We start from the raw sequence: 23,530 nt of genomic DNA on the forward strand, positions 1-23,530 counted from the left end.
GGGCAGTTCCTAGGCTGTTGCAACATCTACAGGAGAAAGATGGGCTGTGAACAGCACCAAGGTTCAAGGACCTGGTTTGTCAGTAAAGTTCTTGGGGTCAAGTAAAACTAACATTTTCCCAAAAGCAGTAATAGACAAGGTCCAGGCTTTCCCTACCCCTACCACTTTGGCAGTATTTCAAGTGTTTTTGGTTCTTTTGGACTACTGGAGAGTGTTTATCCCACACTTGGCACAAATTTGAAGCCCTTATAGTGGTTGGTGCAAAAGGGCTTCAGGTGGGACTGGGGTGAGACATGTGCAGCTGCTTTTACTGCTGCTGAGTGAGCAGTCACGGCTGATTTTGGCTTCGAAGGTTTATTTGCCCTGGACTAGGAACACATTTTCCCCCTGGAGTTACAGGGGGCATGGCTGCTTCCACCTAGATTTCAAAGGATGCATCTGCCTGGAGCCATAGGGCACATCTCCCTGTCAGGATGGGAGGCACCTGTCCGAAAGCCACTGCCAGGGCAGGGCCAAGGAGCAGAGCCGCCATTCTGGCAGTGCACAGGCGGAGAGGTCCCAGGCGGGACGGTGCTGGGAGGAACTTACACTGATGCAGAGTGACATTGCCACCCCAGTGGGCCTGGAAGGCAGAGCACTGAGCCACGTTAGATTATTCTGGAGCCCTGAAGTTTAAAGGGATTTGCCTCAGTAGGTCCCGGACTTCCTCGGGATCCATCACCCTTTTCTCCACTTTGGCATGGGAATATCTGTCCAATGCCTGTCTCATCATTGTGTTTTGAAAGCACATAGCTTATCTAATTTCACAGGTTTTTGGCTGGAAAATAATTTTCCCTCAGAATAAAGTGCACCTTGATTCTCACCAATAATGGATTTAGATGATATTTAGATAGTACTCTGAACTTTAGACAGAGTTGATGCTGAAACAAACTGAGACTTTTGGAGCTGTTGGGAGGGAATGCATGTATTTCACATGTGCGAGGGACATGAATTTTAGGATGGTCAGTGAATGGATGCTTTGGACTGAATGCTGTTCCCCTCCCACCACCAAATTAATAAATGTTGAATCACTAGGCCCTGAAGTGATGATATCAGGAGGTAGAGGAAATTAAGATTAGATGGGATCATGAGGGAGAGAACTCTCATAAAAAAGATTTATGCCTCTAAAAGAGTCCCAAGAGAGTGGATTTTCCTCCACATTCTTCCATATGCAATACAAGGAGAAGACAGCCATCTATGATGCAGGGAGCAGCCTTTCACTAAATGGTGAATCTGCCTAGGTTTTAATCTTGGACTTCACAGCTTCCAGAACTCTGAAAAATAAGTGTGTACTGTTCAAGCTACCCAGTTTATGGTATTTTGTTACAGCAGCCCAAATGGTCTCAGACAATGACAGATTGAAAGATCTTTTGGAGGTCTTATTCTGTTGTATCTGTAAATTTGGAACCTATTATATTCAATGCAAATTAATAGAAGTTTTGAAATATGACTATAATGAGTAATAAAAAGTACTCAGGAGTCTAAAATTATTACTTTAACATTAAGTAGTTTATTTGTGCCCCCTATGGCTAAGCACTGTATTTATAAACGTCTACTTCAGCACTTTCCTCAGGTCTAATAATAAGAATGGCTTATTGGCCCTGTCTTTTGCAATTTGAGAATTTTCAGAAAAGACAATAAATGTTTGTATTCCAAGACCTACTCAAGCTTTCTTATTCTATATGAATATTAATAACATACAGAGCAGAGAGTGGCAGTCTGTAAATTTAAGAATGTTTCCTTTTGGAATTTTATATAATTTTCAAGTGAAAAGATATCTAGTCCAGTATCACATGAAATGAGACACATTTTGTACATGGCAGAAAAGGGAAGAAATATAAATCTCTGTGTAGAATTTTACATTTCTTTGTAAATTTTTTAGAGTATGAATGAATTATAGTGCAATTTATTAAATATTTCTATCAGTTATACTTAATAAGACATTATTTTGTTACTATTGAAACATCTTTAGATATAAATAATAAAATTCTCTTGAATAACAAGATAGAAGAAATTAATTGTAGGCTTTAATTATAAGCCAAATAACTGTTTTTTAGAACCATGCACTGTAATCTCAGGTTGATCTGCCACAATTAAAGCTGACCTCTTGCTGCAAATAAAATAGGCTGGAGTCAAGTCCTGTAAAAGAGAGTAGAGAAGATCAAAATGAAATAAAAATGGTCTAAAATCCCACAGGACAAAAATTGCCTGTCTTAAACTCTTCCCAGCAGATGCTTTTTAATTTGTTGAAATTCCCAAAATCTGTCCTTCAGATTGCAGTCCTTGGAATTTGATTTTGCCATTATCTCAGACTTAATCAAGAGAACTGCTGATTTGGACATCACATCTCAGCCAGGGTCCAATCTAGAGACAAAAACCACACAGTGATCTAGACACAGTTTAATATAGGGAACTTATAACTGTAGCGGAGCTATAATGACAGATTGGTTAATATCAAAGAGCGCTTGAAAATACCATAGCAATATTAGATATAAGGAGCAGGCATTATCTTTAAAGCTGAGCCAGAGTGCACCATGAAGAGACCCCAGGACTGATAACCAGTCTCATAGAATTGCAGAAAAATCACGGTGGAACTGGCTGCAAATCTTGGGAAAGTCAGTCACGGGGAAGTGTCTCACAGGAGGTACTTGACTACAAAACCATTTGAGGGGGTATTGAGACCACTGGGTGCATTTACCACTATATCTTCTAGGACCGATTCTATGGAGAAACATCTGCTTGCAGGAGCATAAATCTGTTGGTGGGGAAGCTGCACACGCTGGAGTCAGTCCTTTGGAAGGAGAGAGTAATGTTTTTGGGGGGACTTTCTGTGCTCATTGGTATTTTCCAGTATCCAGAGCAGCTGCATAGGAGGCAAAAAGAAATCTCAAGAGACTCACCATCTTACAGTTCCTCAAACCCTAGTTTCCCAGTCTCCATTCTTCTCTTCGTCTTCTTGTGCCTGTCTGATATATAATATCTAGGGTTTTTAGCTGTGCTTAGCAGGAGGAAGAGAGGGACATGACCACTCCATTTTCCTAGAACGAAAAGTCTACCTTTGCATTTAAAATTATTTTTGATTGTGCCAGTCAGTGCTTTTCTGAACTTTAAGTGAGTGTACTAGGACATTATTCTCTGTTTAAAATATATATATATATATATATATATATATATATATATATATATATATATATATATATAATTTTTTTTTCTGGCAACTACCATAGTTCTTTTTTCTCCACCTCCCTTTTCTTCCTTCTTCCTTCCTTTCCTTTTACAATTTCCCTCCCTTCCTTTTGTTTACTTCCTCTTCCCTACCTCCACTCCCGTCCCTTTCCTCTCGCCTTCTATTTTCCTGCCACATAGTTATTCAGAACCTATTAGGTCAATAAGTAACCCGGTAACAATTTATGGCTATCTTTCCAATGAAATCACTTCATGTTTATGTTGGCTTGAAACAAAAAAATGACAAATGAATTTTATAGTTTCAAAACATAATTTGCCTGAACAATTAAATTTTGGGCAAAACACACCAAGAGTTTTCATCATCAGAAATAATTTTATTATTTATTTTAAAGCAATTCAATGCAATTGGTAGCAAAATGGTACATAGACAGTATACAGAACTAATTCCCATAGGGTTACAAGGACTATTACTGACTTATGTTTTATTTTCATGTGCAAGTGTATTTTAAAAAGGCAACAGTTTATTAAAAGGCTTTTATAAGCATATTTTTATTATTTAAATAACAAAAAGACTAATAAACTATCATTGTTATAGCAAGCCAAGAATTATGTCAAATATTTAATTTGCACTAATGTTTATAGTAAAAATAATTATTGTAAAATCTATGAAACAAAAGTTTAATTTAAAGGAAATATAGTGATGTCTTAGCTTCAAATCCTAGTTGACAATTGTCATCATAATGTAAAAATACTAAACTGAGATCTTGTGGGGACATAGAAGATTCATAAAAATTTACATTTAATCCTAAAATCAACACTAATGAAGTAAAGAAATGACAACTCAAAGAAACATCATACTTGACTACTGATGTGCAAATATGGAACAAGTTCATCAAATTTGTTGCTGTTACCCTTTATATATGCATGTTCAGTTCTGTCTTTAGTTTGAATGAATTACATGTGAATATGTTTGTCAAATGAATTTCACATGTGTTTATTATAACATGTACAGATATATGCATACAACTTTCATTTTAAGGTGTGCTTCCAATTTTAAATTACTTACTATAAGTTCTACTTATTTGTCTGATTAAAGGAAATTAAAGATAGCTCTCCATATTTTAGGAGAAACTCTTGGTGCTCTTGTTATTCTAAAATGAGAGCAACATAAAATATTAAAAAGCAACAACAAATAGGCATTTCACTTTCTCTAAGCCAAAGTATATAATGGTTATAATCTATAATTTCACATTCTATGCTTTACATTTCTATTTATATAGAATTATTAGGGCACTATCAGGCTTTATTTTTTTTTAATCTTTCTATTTTCCTTTCAGTCTATATGCTTTTTTTATGAAAAGAAAGAATAAAATGTCTCTTTCTAGCCATATTTCCAATACTCTGTGGAATTAAAAGCCAACGTCAAAGTCAGAAATTAAATATAATACAAAGAAAAATATCTTTTTAGATTTACTAATGTCTCTCTCATGGAAATACTTTAACAAATTCCAACTACCAGGCAAATAAATTCTTATGCTTTTCATTCTGTTTCTGAAAAGGAATAAAATGATATAGATAAAAGCACTGGTGTCATCAGCAGTCAAAAATTGTTTAATTTATAATTCAAATTCTCATGATTTATATAAAGTGGCAAAAACGATCTATATTATATGCTTTTTCTTCATGATGTTCAAACGGTTCTTGTAGATGATTTCTCAAAGTTAAATAAAAAATTTTAACATTACATTTTTACGTAATTATTTCAATAATGAAGGCATAAAGGAGGACTTTGAAATGTTTTTGTATTCCATAAAAAGTATAATTTGGCTTCTTTGAATTTTAAAGAATCTTTCTATTGAAATATACTATACAGGCATACCTTGGAGATATTATTGCAGGCTCAGTTCCAAACCACAAAAATAAAGCAAATACTGAAATAAAGAGAGTTAAGTGAACTTTTTGGTTTCCCAGTGCATGGAGAAGTTATGTTTAAATTATACTCTATATTCTATTAAGTGTTCAATAGCATTATGTCTAAAAACACAATATTTATACCTTAATTTAAAAACACTTTATTGCTAAAAACGCTACCCATCATCTGAGCATTTGGCTAGTCATTAACACTGATCACAGATCATCATAACAAATATTATAATAATGAAAAGATTGAAATATTGTGAGAACTTTCAAAATGTTACAGAGACATGAAGTGAGCAAATGCTGCTGATTGATAGACTTACTCAACACAGGGTTACCACAAACTTCCAATTTGTGAAAAATGCAATATCTACTAAGAGCAATAAAGTGCAATAAAACAAGGTATACCTGTATATATATATAAAAAATGCTAACACTCATGTCTAATGAAAATCATTACTCACATTTCAATTAATTTATCAGTTCTTGGATTAAACTTAAGTCCACAAATGTGTCTTAAGTATTTTGTTTGTTAAATATCCTTTTAGGAGAACACTAAGCATTTTTTTTCTTACACTTTTCTTGGCATACAGAGTATGTCAAGCATAAAGTTAGCAAAAAGTTCAGGTACTTGATATTTATGTTTGGTTGTTTTGGTTTCTTCAGTGTAATAAAACATGCTATGAGCATCTCGAATTCTAAAATGAATATATCATATGAAAAGGTAGAAAAAGGCTCAAATGAATTAAAGATTTATATTCTAAAGCAAACTGATTCTTACAGAAAAGTAGTCATACAAGTTTGTTAATCACTGTTTTGAGAAGATTAGACATTTATAATGAGCTCAATTTTATAAAACAGCAAGGTTAAACAATATGACACATTTAATTTTTAAGAGGAGCAACAATCTTCTATGTCCACTGTGATGCACCAAATAAAGCTAGATTTTTTAGTTTACTTTCATAAAACCGAAACACTTTAAAAAATTGGCTTCATACTGTTTGATTATTGTCAAACAAGTATCAGATTCAATTTTTTTGTGGTGTAAGTTTTCAAAATCATTCCATTGATATCTTTCAAATGTCAATAGCGAGATTACCAATAAGCAGTATTTTAAATTTCAAAATAATCTATATTTCTAAGAGAATAGATTTTTCTTAAACTTGAGAGAATTGAATATATTCCAACTTCTTTTTTCATTCCAACAACACTTTTCTAAGATTTAGAGCTGTTTCAAGAAAGACCCTTGCAGGAAAAGAAAACTGTCTCTTGTTTTCTTTTCATCAAAGTTGAGTTTCCTCCCGAACGTCTTGACCAGTGGTGTTGCATATGCTGTTTTTCCGACTGGGTTCACTGTTTGGAAGGTATGCCAGTGGATCTGGTCGGATTATGTATCTAATACAAGAAAGCAAAGCAAACAACTGTAATAGTAAATAAAGGCAAAACTAATTCACAGTGACAATTGAGGTTGCTACCTCAAACTTATTCAGTTTTAGGTCATAAAAACTGTGTCTTTATATGTAACATTGGTAGAAGGACTCACCATTTAGCTGGGCTATGAAATTTTGCTGTGCTTGTATTACTCTACCTAAGATGGTTTGAATGGCAGATGCTCATAAATCAAGAATCTTTATCTTTCAGTCATGATCCATTTTACTACCTTTGTCATTAAAGGTTCATGTTTTATTTTACTGTTTTGTTAATTTATTATCCTTTATTTTGCTGATGTTCTATCAAGGAGACCTAAATCCTAATCATGTTTCTTCTATTATTTAACTGCTCTTAGTCTTATTTTTATTATTCATAAATTTGATCTAAATAATTCTGATAGTCTTTTTAATTTAAATATTCTATGGTTTTATAAAATTAATGATTTAATAAACATTATGAAGAACATGATTCATAGATATTTTAGTTATCTGAAAAATAATCTAAAATCAGATTATTCTATAATAAGCAGTCTTACAAAAGAATAAAAAAGAATCCTTAATTCTTTCTCCTCAGTAAAAGGAAAATGTTCATTTGCCAAACTTACACATTTCAATAATGCTGGAATTTGTATTAAGACTGATCTTTTACTTCATACTGTCAAATGATCTGAGCAGCCATTTCTTGAGCACCCCTAGAATACTGTGCTAGAATACAAAAAGTCACAAACCCTGACCCCTGTCTTACATAAAATTGGTCGAGTTTAAATATAAAGAAGAAAAAGTAATTTCAAACATCACAGAAAAAGAAAAAGAACAACAAAGAGAATTTGGGAATACTTCATTGAGGAGGTACGGCTGAGCTGATCTGTCCAGGCCTGACAGGAGAGGGGCAGAAAGGCAGCCCTGATGTGGACAACAAGGGGTCAGAGGATGGACGTTCCAGATTGTCTTTGAAAAATGACTTTGACTTTGGAACACTGATGAGGCCTGGAAATAGTGCTGAGTAAATTCAGAAAGAAAAGTAGAAAACAGCTAATAAAGTACTAATTACATTTCAGGATAAATACTTTCGATTTCTGTTGCAAAGATACTGCACAGCTACTGATGGTTTGATCAGGGAGAAAGAAAGTAAATATATGTAGTGCAGCATTCTAAAAACTTGTTTCATGTTAATGAAATTAGTATTTCATAATTGTATGATAATTTTAAGAGGTACAAAAAATTAGCAGAAAGACTAATTTAAAAGTGAGAAATCTAATGATTATTGTAGTTTTCCTTTTAAAAACTAAAGAGAAAGTATTCATAAAATATGACTCCTAAGGTAATGAGAAAAGGCAATTTAAAGCACTACAGTCTTTTATTTTCTATCAAATAAGTTGAGATTAGTTTCCTTGGATCTGTTAATATAGTTTGTTATCTATGCACACTGTTTTATAATTACTTTAAATATTAATAGCACTATACATTGATGAAGAAAACTAGTAGTGTACATTAAGCTTTTTAATATTATTTTGTACAAATAATTTATAAATTTAGGGCTTATAGCATGTTACTTTGATGCATTTACATAATATGATTGCCATTAAAATGATATTTATCACATTAACATCATTATACACAGTATTATTGACAAAGTTCATTATACTGTGTGTCAGAGCTCTGTGGCATAGTTACTACTCAAATTTGTATCCTTTAAACACCATCAATCCCATTCCCCTGTGCCCTATGCCCTGGTAACTGCCATTTTACTCCTTCCTGTAAGGTCTAACTTTTTGTTTGGATTCCACATATAAGTGATATCATACAATACTTGTCTTTTTCTATCTGACTGATCTCCCTTAGCAGAATGTGCTCAAGTTCTACCTGTGTTGTCACAGATGTCAGAATATCTTCTTTTCTTATTGCTGAATAGTATTTCATTGTGTATATATACCACATCTTTTTTTTTCTATTCATCTGTTAATGTGTGTTTGGGTTGTTTTGTATCTTGGTTATTGTGAATAATGCTTCAAAAAAACAACTGGTGTGCACATAGCTCACCAAATCCTTTCCATTTTCATTTCCTTTGGGTATATCACCAGCAGTGGACTTTCTGGATTATATGATAGATCTATTTTTAACTTTTTTAAGAACCTCTGTGTTGATCTCCATGGTGGATGGACTGATACACATCCCCGCCGACAATGTGTGTGCGCCCTTTTCATCACGTGCTTGCCGGCTCCTGCTGTTTCTATCTTTCTGATGATAGCCATTCTGATCAGTGTGAAGAAATATCTCATTCGGGTTTTGATTTGCATTTACCTCATAATTAATGATGTTGAAAATCTTTTCATATGCCTTTTGAGCTTTTCCACTTTGGAAAAATGTCCATTTAGTTCTTCTATTTTTTAATTAATTATTTTTTGTAATTAAATTGTATTGGTTATTTATATATTGTATATATGAACCTCTAATCCAATGCATGGTTTTCAAATTCTTTCTCCCATTCTGTAGCCTTTGACTTTGTTGATTGTTTCTTTTGTGGTGCAGAAGCATTTGAGTTTAATGTGGTCCCATTTGCTGATTTTTTATTTTGTTTGTTCTTTTGATGTCATGTCAAAAAATCATTACTAAAGCCAGAATTGATGAGTTTCTTCCCTATATTTTCTTCTAGGAGTTATAATATCAAATCTTAAGTTTAATTTTTTTAATACATTTTGAGTTAATTTTTGTGAGTAGTGTGAGATAAGGGTTCAATGCTATTGTTTTCCATAAGTTTCTCCAGTTTTCCCAGCATTATTTGTTGAAGATACTATCCATCCCCCATTAGGTGTTCCTGGCTCCCTTGTTAAATATTAATGGACGTAAATGTTGGAATATAATTATGGGCTCTCTATTCTGTTCCATTGGTCTACTCGTTTTTGTGCCAGTACCATTCTGTTTCAATACTATGACTAGGTAGTATAATTTAAAATCCGGACAGGTGAGACCTCTGGCTTTGTTCTTTTTTCTCAGGGTTGCTTTGGCTACGTGGGGTCTTTGGTGGTTCCTCACAAATTTTAGTATTTTTCTTCTATTTCTTTTAAGAATGCCTTTGGTACTTTGACAGAGATTGCACTGACTCTCTAGATAGCTTTGGGTAGCATGGCCATTTTAACAATAGTTACCCTTCTGCTGCATGAACAAGGGATGTCTTTCTATTTGTATGTGTCTTTCTTGATTTGTTTCAGCAAAATCTTGTAGTTTACTTTGTACACCCCTTGGTGTAATTTATTGGTTAAATTTATTTCTGATTGTTTTATTTAATTATTCTAATTAATGTTACTGTTTTTATGCTATTTTGAATGGGATAGTTTTCTTCATTTCTCTTTCTGATTCTTCATTATTAGTGTAAAAGAATTCCACTGATTTCTGTAAGTTGATTTCATAAACTGCCACTTCACTGAAATGATTAATTCCAATAGTTTTGATTGACTTGGGATTTTCTACATATATGATCATGTCAGAAAATATCAACAATTCTCCTTCTTCCTTCCTAATTTGGATGACTTTTATTTATTTGTATTACCTAACTGTTCTAGCTAGGACTTCCAGTACTATACTGAATAGGTGTGGTGAAAGAGGGCAACCTTGTCTTGAAAGAAAATTCAATTTTTCCCATTGATTATGTTAACAATGGGTTTATTATACATGACCTTTATTATGTTGAGGTATGGTCTACCTATACACAATCTGTTAAAGATTTTTATCATGAAAGGGGATTGTATTTTGTCATATGCCTTTTATGTGTCTATTGAAGTGATCATGTGGTTTTTATTTTACATTTTATTCATGTGATGAATTACACTTATTGCTTTGTGTATTTTGAGTATCCTTGCATTCATAAGTCCCAACTGATCATGGCATATAATCCTTTTAATGTGTTCTTGACTTTGGTTTGCTAATATTTTCTTGAGAAATTGTGTACATATATTCACCAAGGATATTGATCTATAGTTTTCTTGTGGTATTCATATCTGATTTTGGTGTCAAGGTTATGTTGGCTTCATAGGATGAGTTTGGAAGTGTTCCCTCCTTTTCAGTATTTTGGAAGAGCTTAAGGAGGATTGGTATTAATTCTTCTAAAAATGTTTGGTAGAATTCACTAGTGAAGCCACCTGGTCCTGGAATTGTCTTTGTTGGGAGTGTTGGTTTTTTTTTTTAATTACTAACTCAAATTCTTGATTTTTTATTGGTCTGTTCAAACATTATATTTCTTCCTCACTCAGCCTTAGGAAGTTGTGTCTTTCTAGAAATGTATCAGTTTCTTCTAGGTTATGTAATTTGTTGAAATAATTGTTCACAGTAGTTACTTAATAAATGTCTGTACTATCGATTGTAATGCATCCTCTTTCATTTCTAATTTCATTTATTCAAGTCTTTTCCCTTTTTTTACTCTAGAAAAAGGTTTGTCAATTTTCATATTTTTGAAGTTAGTCATATTCGTTTCATTGACCTTTTATAATGTTTTCTGGTCTCTATTTTGTTTATTTCTGCTCTGATTTTTACATTTTCTTTCTTCTGCTAACTTTGGGCACAATTTGTTTCTCTGTTTATAGTTATTAAGGCATTAGGTTAGGTTATTTCAGATCTTACTAATTTCTTAACATATGTATTTATTGCTACAAACTTTCCTATCAGAACTGTATTTCCTGAATTCAATGAAATTTGATATATTGTATTTTCATTATCACTTGTTTTGAGAACATTAAGCTTTTTAACACCATATCACCTAGTGATTTACTACTCTTTAAATCAAATTAATGTTGTCCATTCTTTTACGTGAACTTTTGAAAGCAATTTTTTTGAAAAATAAAAATGTATGAATATAATCAAGTGTCACTGATACAGTTGCAAAAGTTCATTTCCTTATTATTATCCCTATAAAACCCATTAATCTAATAAAATTAATTTCTTAAATGTATTTCTTAAATGCTACTTGTCATGGTAAGCACTTTTTCATGGTATTTATCATTGTTCAAGTTATGCTGAAATTTTATTATCTTAATACTACAAATAAAGATTACAAAAAGCTTTTTATAGCAGTCAGGCTGATATTTTAGCTTAATCTATTAAAAATGATAGTATCCAAAAGGCAGAAAATGTCTTATTTATTTTACTGTATACATTATATCTATATTACTTGTAAGTTTAAAAAATGTTTAAATTATAAACATCTATGGAAGGATATGTTCATAGACTCAAAAGTTTAACAATATCTCCCCATTCCATCAAAAATAATCATGGAAAATAATTATATTAGACTCAAGAAACTACAATGAATTATAAAATACAAATAAGGTGAGCATAACTTTAAAAAAATTCTGTATCATTAACACAATTATAATTAATTTGAAAAAGAGGCATTAGAATGTTGGAATTACAGAGGCAGATTAGAAAGTTAATAAAAATTGCCCAATTTTATGGGTTAAAGGAAAGAAACACATACAAATATGGACACAATAAAAACAGAAAAGTTTTGTTTTACTATAGTAGTACAGTTAGTGAAGTCTCCAGCATGGACAGTTGAAAATTAGGTTCATCACAAATAAGACAGTTTCATCTAATTTAACGTCCTCTTTAAATTTAGCATCATCACTGGATATAATTTTTGACAGCTGCCTTGCAAACTCTAGCAGCTGAAATCACCATTCATCTAATTCATCACAGAGCCTGTCTTCTCACTAGTATTATCAGATGGCAAAGTAAGGCATAATTATACTTGCTATTTGTATCTTAGGTGCATTATAAAAATCTCTTCACACTGATTTTAGGTCAAGGATACATCTGCTATGCATTTTCCTAGGAAGATTTTGAAACACAATCATCTTTATGCCCTGAAACTGAATACTCTCAACAGTCCAATATCCATTCTTCCACTTTTTCTTATTTTTGCAACTCTTCTTTGGAAAACAATCATTCTCTTTGTAGCTTTATTCATCTAGAAGATGAAAAATAAATGTTTTCTATATAGAACTAGTTTCTCTTCAGTGCTCTAGTATTTTGCTTTCTAGACATTTTCCACTTAGCGCATTGAACAATATATCTAAACTCCATCTCATCATCTCCCTTTTCTCCCCAACCAACACTCCTCTTTCCTGTTTAGAAAAATTTCCTTTCTAGTCTGACTTGTTTCAGTGAATGAACATTTTTTCTGTAATAACGTAGATTTGAAATCTTAAAGCCATGTTATACCCTCTATTTTCCAATTCCCACACCAGTGAACAAGTCTCACTCTTTTCCTTCATAAATTTCTCTACATAAGATCCTTCCTTTACAATCCATTATCCTAATAGTATGACATATTCTTATCTCCCTCGCACCTGCCGAACAGCTTTTTAACAACTTTCCCTTTTCCAGGCCTACTTGAACCCTAATCAATTCAGCCAACCAATTCTATTACTTCTGGCACACTCCTTTAAAAAAATTAAGCCCTTTTCCCCCCAGCTAAACTATCCAACAAAAATGACAACACATAAAAGTAGACTTCTAATTCTTGGCATATTACTAACTCTGGTTCTAAACCACTTGCATGGATCCATTTTATGTTCCCTATGACAATGTTCGCACTCCTCCTTGTCTCTGGACTTATTACTTATTTTCCTGACTATAGATATAATGAATCCTGGGGCCAAATACCCACCAACACTTTTGGATCTTTGGCATTTGTTTTATGTTGCTAATACAATCTGAGTTAGCTTCCTTGGGTAAGCAGCTTTTGATCCAGTTGAGCATCTGGACCATGGACCTCAAGGGCAGATTCTTATTAGGGAATTTTCTAAGCTTACATTGACAACTGTCAAAATGCCATCTCTAAAATCATGCTGCTCTTTTGTTCATATACCTAACTGCTTTGGGTTGCCTATAAGGTTAAGTTTAAATTATTTTCTTATCTAAAGTCTTTCCAAAGTCAGATTTAATGTATATATTGCTATTAGATTTTTTATGTTTAAATTGTAGTTTTGTTAATTAGAATAAAAGCACTTTGAAATCAAGGAAAATGTCTTATTCATCTTTATATCACACTTTTAAGGCAACAGAAGTATAATTGTACATGCATAGTACATAGTTTTTGATTAATAAAATTACTACCACAGACCTTTCCCTAGTAAGTGTTTTGACCTATTTTTTTTTTTTTTTGGCTTTTAGAAACTCTAATGTAATTAGAAGTAGTGTGAGATCATTCAGGTTTTCCTTTGAGCTGTTTTCTTATCCACATATTTTCTCTTATTCCTCCAAATATATGTTAGCTCACAGGATAGAGAATTCATTTTTCTATGTCCTTCTTTTATATCTGTTAAACCTGTTTTTTTTGTAGTATTCACAACCAAAAATAAATAAAATTCATTTGTTTATTGAACACAAAAAATTAAACTTGGATTTTCTAAGCATTTATATCACAAAAAAAGGGGCTGTAATGGTGGAAATAAGAGCAAAAATAAATTAGTGTTTTTCTAAAAATAAATGCCTTGAGATATCAGATCAACTTACACAACATCATTCAGCTCTAGTCTGGTGTCTGGAGATGGGTTAATCAGGATGTAGGAGAGTGTACTTTGATGATCATTCATTTCATCTAGAAGATAAATAAATACCATTTGTTAAACAACCTACAGAAAATTACAGGAATTATTGTAGAGCATCTTATGTTCAAACCATATAGCTGCTAATGAGAACTTGCAATAGCTTTGTCCACAGTACTATCGTATATAACTTTGACTATTTTCAAATTACTATCATTGGACGTATCTGACAGGTACTTACTGATGATAAAAATAAAGCATCTAATTCTATTCGCAGCAAACACAGTTACATTCTACCCTTTAAGCTGTTACAATGAAAAGGCACTACTATTAATAAATAACTAGGTGAGATGTTTTCTTGATTTATTATGTCTTATTAATTATAAAAAATATCTGGTAATAGCTATCCCAGGCAAGAATATGCATATGGGAAATTCTGTGAAACATCATCTAATGGCATTGTACTTAGAAAACACAATAGAAATGTATCCAAAAAACTCGAAGTCCTTAAATATGTATGCCTTTGTATATCACATGTCTGATATAAACCATCCTAATGTGTTTTTTTCAGAATGCAAAGAATCCTTTGGAAGAGAATTAACTTTAAGCTGAAAGTGAAGTGTACTACTGAGTCATTTTTCCCTCTAAAACAATATATATGTTTAAAATAAAAGGCTGCACCCTTTAAATTGTGTCAGTTCCCTCTGAAGACATCATAAGGCTTCAAGTGTGGGGAGCTGACTTAGCGTTACAGGACAAAGAAAGGAAAACAACTTTGGGAACTCAATGTTTTAGCTGTCAAGGCTATGAAAAGATGTAAATGCAAAGCTACGTGGACACATACTTCAATAAACATTAATTTTCCACGGATAAAGTTTTACATTGTGAAGGTTCTGTTTTCAGTTCTGCTCTAAGCCCTGGTATCCTTTGAGCCACCTCTGCTGTAGACGAGCATGGCTCCTGAAAGACGTACTAGACTCTGCAGTTTGATCCAAAATCTGAGTACATTTCATACCAGTAGAGATCTATCAATACTCAAATAACTGCATAAAATTAAAGGTCTTTTTAGGCCAATATAGCTGACCCTGCTTATTAATTGCACTTGAAAATATATATTATTTTCATAATATAATTCCTAACAGTGTGTTCATCTAACTAGAAACCTATCACTTGAATGTGAAAGACTTAATATTTTCATTTATGATATTTCAAGTTGATATACAATGTGCCTTATTTTCAAAGTCTATAAAATAGAAATCCTTCTCTTACAAGGAAGGAAAACTACAGTATAAGTGAACCCACCATAAGTTTGCTAGTAAAATCATTATGATCATAAGATCATCAAAATAATATTCAAATAAAGGAATATATTCAGCTCTGTAACTCTGGGGTAGACAGGAGGAGTTTTCCATAGGAATAAATTTGTCAGACAAACTAGAGAAAGCCCAGTGAAACCTGAATAATAATATTTTAGCATAAATATGTTCCAAATACTGCATGTGACATACTTATACTAAAATATTATTTGTTGCTTATCTGAAATTCAAATTTAACTGTTAATCCTATATTTTTATAAGCCCAACCTGTCAATTATACCTACAGGTAGAGGGCTAACTTAACCAGCTGGAGCTTGGAATTCCAATGCGTATATAATGATAAGCATACTCCAGATAAGGTACTCCAAGTCAAAGCATATTTTACTAGCAGGGGATTCCCAGGAACATGTTTCTATATAAAAATAAATTTTGATTTATGTATGCTTTTTCAGAAATTTTCCCCTTGTGTGAATTTCCACAACTGCTTGATGAAGGAACAGAGGTTACTCAGCAGTGAATTCTGGAGCAAAGCATGATGCTTTGAAATATAATAGGTCTGCTAGAAAACCTTCATGTCATTCAGTTATGTATAACTCAACTTCTTACATAACAGCAGCATTATCAAAGTTTCTTATATAAACAATGAATATTGTTGAGCAGTGGCATTAGAAGGAAAACAATTTTAACAAATGACTTCTGTCAATGTTGATACCCAAACTTTTTCCTTATTAACATGCTGTTATACTCACTTTTGGTTCTGTAATAAAGTCAAAATTTATTGGTGACTTGATCTGCCTGTTATAAATGTAAGACTGTCCAGATAACTGAACTTGACAGCAGTAGGTAGAAGTACTGTGTCATGGACTCCAGGAACTGGAGCAAACGTTTTGCTAATGTGTTCAGTTCAATGATTCCATATGGTTTATACAGAGACACGAGTTACATCACAACCTGAGTTCATTGTTCTTGGTTTTTTTCCTCTTCTACAATTAACTGACTTTTCCTCCATGTTCGGTTAAAAGAAGTGCTGAGTTTAAAGACATTTTCTCCTTCTCATTCATGACTGCCTTGCTGTGCAGTTAATTCTGATCTGCTTGTTCTCTGCCATGCTGCTTTATTGAGAAGTCATGCAGTTCATTCTCTCTTTGTAATTTTAAGAATTAGAAAGCAAGGTTTTTAAAGCCCATCTGGTTACATATCAAAACCACAGTCAACGATCTAGTTTTATCAGCCATAATCTGGTATTTTCCTGTTTGATCATTCCCATGTTTATTTTTTAGTTATTGCTGAACTCTGGAGAGGAAAGTGTGGTAAGTTTACTGGATCTTTAAGACCCTATCATTACCATTATCACTGATGGTGGCAAAGACAAATGGATTCAATGAGGCACTTTACCAAAAATATACTATATTTAGTGAATAAAATAAATTTGCTTTGGAAAATTGTCTCAGGAACCAGAATCAAGATGAACCTATTCAGTATGCTCCTGGTATGTAATCTCTGAACTTAGCAAAATAAAAAGCACAGTATGATTAAAGTTGTTTCATTGAAATTATTATTTCATCATTGATAAAATTATCTTAATGAACCCATTGTGCTTGTGAAAAATTGAAAACAAAGCACTAGCATGTTCAAAACTTTAGAAGAAATTCCATAGAGTCAAATTCAATAATTGCTAGTAGTATTTACAAAGAAATTTATTTTGCTATATTAACTAGCATATGCATTATTCAATCCAAATCTTCATAGAGCAAATATTCTCCTTAAAAATATTTCATATAAACAGATAACATTAGAAAATAAATTAAATTAGACTCCTATTGTCTTTAAAAAATAATTAATTAAGTGCAGTTCCACATGCATGAGTTTTATTTTTTTGGTTTGGTTTGGTTTTTAAAATTTTCCTGTTGAAGTATTTCAAGAGCTCCTTTAAAAAAGGTGAATAAAATTTGTTAAGAAATAAATTTAAATCTTACATCTGAAGGTTTTATTGAATAATACTTGCAAAAACACATATTCATTATGTGTTGTTTAATCAGAGAAACATTTCAAAGAACACAAAGGTATCACTGAGAGACTCAAATGAGAGGGCCTGCCTGCAAATCCTGGCTTCCCTCATCACTCACGCTGAGACCTTAGGCAGACCACTTAATCCCTTTTACTCTCTCTGGGCTGTTTCCTCACCTGTAAATGGGGTTAACAATAGTGCTATCTCATAAATCATTGTTACAATTAAATTTTAAATGAATAATAAATAAAATTTAAAATATATTAACGTAAACATAGTAATCAGTACCCGATTCGTACCAAGTGATATATAAACACTTCCTATTAATATTGTAGCAGGCAAAAAATAATCAAACTTGTAAATAATTGTATACATAGTTTGATATGAAGGTGTTGGCATGCAAAGAATGGGGAAGAAAACGTTCAGAAAAGATAGCAGCAAATGGGAAAGGCTGAGATGGGTGAGTTTAAGTCGCCAAAAGCAGCTGAGTCCTCAAGTGAGCAAAGAGGCGGTTAACTGGAGATGCTGCTGAGAGGCGAGCCGAAAGCAGATCCCACAGACTTTGACCACAAGTTCGAATATCATTGTAAAAGCAATGGGAAGCCATTGGAAGGTCTTAAGGATGGGAGATTTGGTGGCATGGTCTGATTTCTGATTTACTGTGTCACCTCGGCTGTTCTGTGGGAAATGAAGTTTGGAGGCTCAGTTCTAGATATGGGAACAGTACTCCAGTCCCCCACCCCCTACCAAATACCAGCATCTAGAGCTACTGTGTGTCTGCGGTGAATAGAAGTTGATCAATAAGTGCTAGTTTCTTCAAAATACTATGACAGCTACTTTATATTATATTAAGTTATGTGAGCCAGATCTACATATATTGTCTGCAAAGTATGGAAAATGGGTACACTAATTTTTAAATAGAACATCAATCACACTTTTAAATTATGTGTTCTGTATGTTTTCAGGTAAAGTACTTCTGAATTTAAAACTATGACTTTAGTTGATAATCCTAAAAGGTAAAATAGATACACTACAGAACTCTAAAAGATTTTGGAAAGACCATATTATCAAATTTTTCAAATTAACAATAGGGCATACTGCTTTAAATTTAGATACTTTACCTGAAATAGTATCTAAAGTTGAAGAAAAATATGTTAAATATATTATTTGAACAATATAAAAATAAGTATATAGCATGTTTTCCAATTTTATAGCTATCCTATAGTACTTTTATATGATTTACAGGAGGCATTTTTATAACGATAATCATAATTCATCACATGACATTTATTTTTTTTGTTCTTTAGTGTAGTCATGTAATAATGTTAAGTGGTAAGATTAAAGTCATAAATAATTCTAAATCAGGTGATACAGCAAAGAACAAGATAGGCAACTCTTGCCTTCAAGGACATTTTTAGCAATTTTCTTGAAAAGCAGTATACTATGTAATGCAATCTTCAGTATAGGAGTCAGGAATCTTTATTATAGGTTTACCTATAACTAAAAGTTTACTGTAAATTTTCCATGTGATTTCAGCGTATAACTTAAGTCATTTAGGATAACCATCATTGTTCTGCTTATCTCACAGAATTTTTGGTAAAACAAAATAGCAAATTCACTAATGCCAACTACACTTTGAATGACTTTTGAAAAATGCATACGGTAGTGCAATCTCTACCATAATTGTGATATAGCGCCATTTCTACAGTGCCAAAAAGTTCTCTCCTGCCCTTTTTCAATCAATTCTTTTCACCCCAACCCCTAGTAAATCACTGATTTCTAGGAATAATCATGATTCTAGGAGTCATACCGTATTTTTCTGTGCAACTGTCTTCCCCTTCTCATAATTTTTGTCAGGCATCCATGTTATTGCACAGACCTAGTTTGATATTTCTATAGCCACTCCAGTTTTCTCAGGATTTGTGACTGCATGTGATTCTACTTTTGACCTATTTGTTTATTTAAATTTCAAGTGGGTTTCTTATAGACACTGTAGAATTAGGTCTTGCTTCTTTTAATCCCATCTGATAGCTCCTGCCTTTCAATTCAAAAGTTTAATCCATTTATATCTAACATAAATATCAATGTAGCTGGGTTTAAATCTACCATCTTGAAAGCTCTGTTTCACTTGTCTCTGATGTTCTTTGCTCCTTTTTCTTCTTTCTGTGCCATATTTGGATATATTGAGTTTTTTAAATTTATACACATTCTATTTTATTTACACTACTGTTTACTATTATAGCTCTTTGATGTAGCTGTTTTGTAGTTTCTTTGGGTCATAGGATGGAAAATCTTTTTTTCTGTGAAGGGCCAGATGGTAAATATTTCAGACTTTTTGGGCCATATGATCTCTGGTGTGATGTAGTTTGCTGTCTCATGTTTCAGGGTTTACAATATACAGCTTTAACTTATCAATAGTTACTTTTAAATAATATGCCACCTCACATGTAGTGTAACAACCTTATTGCATTGTATTTCTATTTCTTCCCTCCTATTATTTGTTATTGTCATACATTTTGTCTCTATATATGTTATAAAACTCACAATGTTACAGCAAGTTACATCCAAACAAAATTTAAAAAAAGAAAAATATCTATATTTACCTAAATATTATGATTTCTTTTGTTTAGATCTAAATTTCTACCTGGCATCAGTTTTCTTCTCTTACAAACTTCTTTTAACATTTTTTCATTGTGCAGATCTAATGCTGACAAATTCTCTCAGTTTTTGCTTGTCTAAAACTTTTTATTTGTTTTTGTTTTAGAAAGATATTACTTTGTATAAAGTTTTATGTTTTTTATGTTTTGTATAAAGTTTCTTTTTTTCAGTACTCTGACGGTGTTTCTCTATTGTTCTTTGGTTTGCAAAGTTTCTGACAAGTCTGCTGCCATTTGTTCCCCTTCAGAAAGTTATCTTTTCCTCTGGCTCCATTTGAGGTGTTTTAGTATTAGTTTTCAGCAATTTTGTATACCATATCATAGAATATTTTTGTTATATTTATATTCCTTGAGTTTTCCCTGAGCTTTGTAGATTTGAATAGAGTTCCCACCAAATTTGGAAAATTTTGGTCATTATTTCTTCAAATATCCATTCTCTTCTCTCCTTCTGGGACTCTAATTGTATGACTGCTTGATATTGCCTCACCAGTAACTAATACTCTATTTTTCACAAGGCTCCTCCTTACCCCCACAGTCTGTTTAGTCTATTGCTATGGCTTTATGTTCATTGATATTTTCTTCTGCAATAACTATTGTAATGTTAATCCCATCCAGTGCTGTCATACCGTGGAGCTATCAGTTCCAAAAACCAACACAGTAAAGCAAATATTGCGTTAAAGTGAATCAAATAAATTTTTTGGTTTCTCAGTTCACATAAAAAGTTATGTTTACACTATAGTTAAGACTATTAAAGTGCGTGATAACATTATGTCTGAAAAAACAAAGTACATAATTAAAAATCCTTTATTATAAAAAATGATAAACATCATTTGAACTTTCAGTGAGTCAAAACCACTGATCACAGGTCACCATAACAAATATAGTAACAATGAAAAAGTTTGAAATATTGCAAGAATTACCAAAATGCAACAAAAAAAACACAAAGTGAGCAAATGCTGTTGGAAAAGTAGTGCTGATAGACATTCAATACAGGGATGCCACAAACCTTTTATTTGTAAGAAATGCAGTGTATGTGAAGTGCAATATTATAAGATATGCCTGTATGCATTTCTTTTTGAGTCCTGCACTATGAATTCTGACCTCTAGGAAGTTTGGCATGGTCTCTTTCATATCTTCAATTTCTCTCCTTATCATGTTCTTGTTTTAATCTACCATCTTGAACTGTAGACCAAATAATAATTACTTTAGTATTTGTATTTTCTGTATCTGTTTGATACAGAAAAATCTGTTGATTTTTCTAGTTATATAGGTCATAATTTTTTTTCTCTGGGGTCTACCTACTTGATTTCAAGCCTGTAAAAAGACTTAACTCACTTGATTCCCTTTCCTCAGGGAACAAAGATACACAGGTTTTCTTTTTTCCAGTTTCTGCGCACAACTGATTTATATTTCTTCTAGTTATTTATATTGAGAGCATTGGCAGTTATCATAATTGGAAGTCTTTTCTTGTCTTAATCCACTTAGAAAGCTTATTTTTTGCTCTTCTTTTACTATACACAGCCCATAAAAAATGTTGAAAATAAAAATTTCACTCAAGCAACTAATCTTTTTCTCAATGAAAAAAATATTTTATTTTACTCAAATTGGCCACATTTTTCTTACACATATACCAAAACACAATATTTGAATTTCTAGTTATAGGTAAAATATATGTATATTTAAGTGCAATTAAATTAATGAAGGTATTAAATTATGTAAAATATTGATACCATAAAAAAAATAATATTCTAAGGAGGTTGCAATAGAGTTCCATTAAAAAATACTTTAGAGCTTAAATTTAGGGAGATATGGAAAATTCATTGCCCAAATATTTTTATTTACTATAAATCAGCAATACCCCCTTTGAAAGCTTCATTACTTTATTTATTTAAAAAAACATGAGTTTGTTTTCTTCTGTTCTCATTCTATGTAGAGAAGAAGATGTAACAAACCATGTATGTATCCTGTTTTGACTGCTTTATCAGGAGCATGCATCAGTTCTGAAAATACAGAATAACATAAAATCATCCATTTTCTGGGAATCTGTCCTGGCAGAATATTGATTGTATGTGTCAATATTATTATATTTAGAAAAGGTATGTAGCATACCTCAAAATACAATAAAAATACAGTGTCAATTTCTTTTGAAATAATACATTGCTGATGAAGTCATTACAGTGATCTCAGATATTAGATTATTCTTCTGTGCCATATTTGGATTAATTGAGTTTTAAAAATTTATACACATTCTATTTTATTTACAATACTAATGTTGCACATTAGTATTGTACTAAATGTTGCACAACATTCTAGAAGAAATACCTAGCTATGGTGCCTTTTCCTTCTTTGGTGTTTTGTTTTAGGATAAAATTGTGTTTAATATTATACTAGAAAAAGGAACTTGATTTTTTGTTAACAAGTGACCTGGAATTTTTATTAAAAATTTATATGAAAATTATCAATAGTTTATTAAAATCTGAAAATAAAAGTTGATGGTGTTACTGTCACTACCACTACTACCACATTTCTCATAGGTTTGGTGCTTTGGGCGGGAATAACAATCCTTTCTCACTCATTGTGCTTATTTCCTTCCCATAAGAAAGAGAATGGCTGAGAGTTACGTTACCATGTTACAAAGAAACTAACGCTTTCCAGCAGAGGTAATGAAAGGTAGTTGTAGTTACCTCCTTGTCATTTAAAAGGATTTCTTCCTTTCTTTTTTTTTTCAGTGAATGTGAAAGCCATTCTGAATAGATTATTGAACAATAATGCATTATTAATAAAAAAAACTATAATTATTCAGATTTGAGGTATAGTTTATAGATTGAAATATCTTTTTCCAGATATGTTCTATTATTTCACATCATACCCCTTTGGGAAGACTTCATTATCCTTATTTTATGGATGAATTACATGAAGTTCAGAGAGACAGTAACTTGCCAAGAATGCACAGTTAGTTACTGTATAATGCCATGAACTTTCAGGTGAATGTTTTTAAAAGTATATGGAAGAAATTTAAAAATTTAAATGGAAAGCAAAGAGAATTTGTAGATTGACACTTTAGTTCCTAAAACATGCACGTCCTCAAATTCCATCTCCCGAACCTTGTGTAGAGGTGTGTTCCAAAAATTAATTTTTTTTAGATCTAGAAAATAATATTAGGCATATAATGTGTGTTATGTAATATCCTCAGCAGAGTGTGAAATAGCAGAAAAAAATCATATTTCTGCAGCAAATTTTCATGCATGAACATACTGATTAATTCAAACTAACCTATAGAAACAGACCTTATATCAGGAAATGTTAAAAAACTTATCCTATGGTTTTTGAAGAGTCAGAATAAAACATGTCAACAATTGATAGCATATCATTGTACGGCACATCCTTTGGTAATTTCACCTATAAAACACTATAAAATATTGACAATCATGTAGGA

At 32.1% G+C, this 23,530-nt stretch overlaps 1 protein-coding gene across 5 annotated transcripts in view; it reads right to left on the bottom strand.

The window, feature by feature from the left end:
• Positions 1–3,562: 3,562 nt before the first annotated feature.
• KCNT2 (potassium sodium-activated channel subfamily T member 2) overlaps positions 3,563–23,530 on the bottom strand; it is a 431,161-nt gene continuing 411,193 nt past the window's right edge. For 4 of the 5 annotated variants that reach the window (XM_036919693.2, XM_036919691.2, XM_036919695.2 and 1 more), the window contains 2 exons: positions 14,082–14,166; positions 3,563–6,537 (listed from right to left, as the gene is read on the bottom strand). In XM_036919693.2, the coding sequence (XP_036775588.2) occupies positions 6,426–6,537; positions 14,082–14,166 (197 nt within the window). In that variant the 3' untranslated portion in view covers positions 3,563–6,425. Of the gene's footprint in view, positions 6,538–11,671; positions 12,532–14,081; positions 14,167–23,530 lie in introns of those variants that run through there. The other variant, XM_036919694.2, reaches the window with a different exon arrangement.

The sequence above is a fragment of the Manis pentadactyla genome, chromosome 19 (genome assembly GCF_030020395.1).
Source record: "Manis pentadactyla isolate mManPen7 chromosome 19, mManPen7.hap1, whole genome shotgun sequence".
Lineage (NCBI taxonomy): Eukaryota > Metazoa > Chordata > Mammalia > Pholidota > Manidae > Manis > Manis pentadactyla.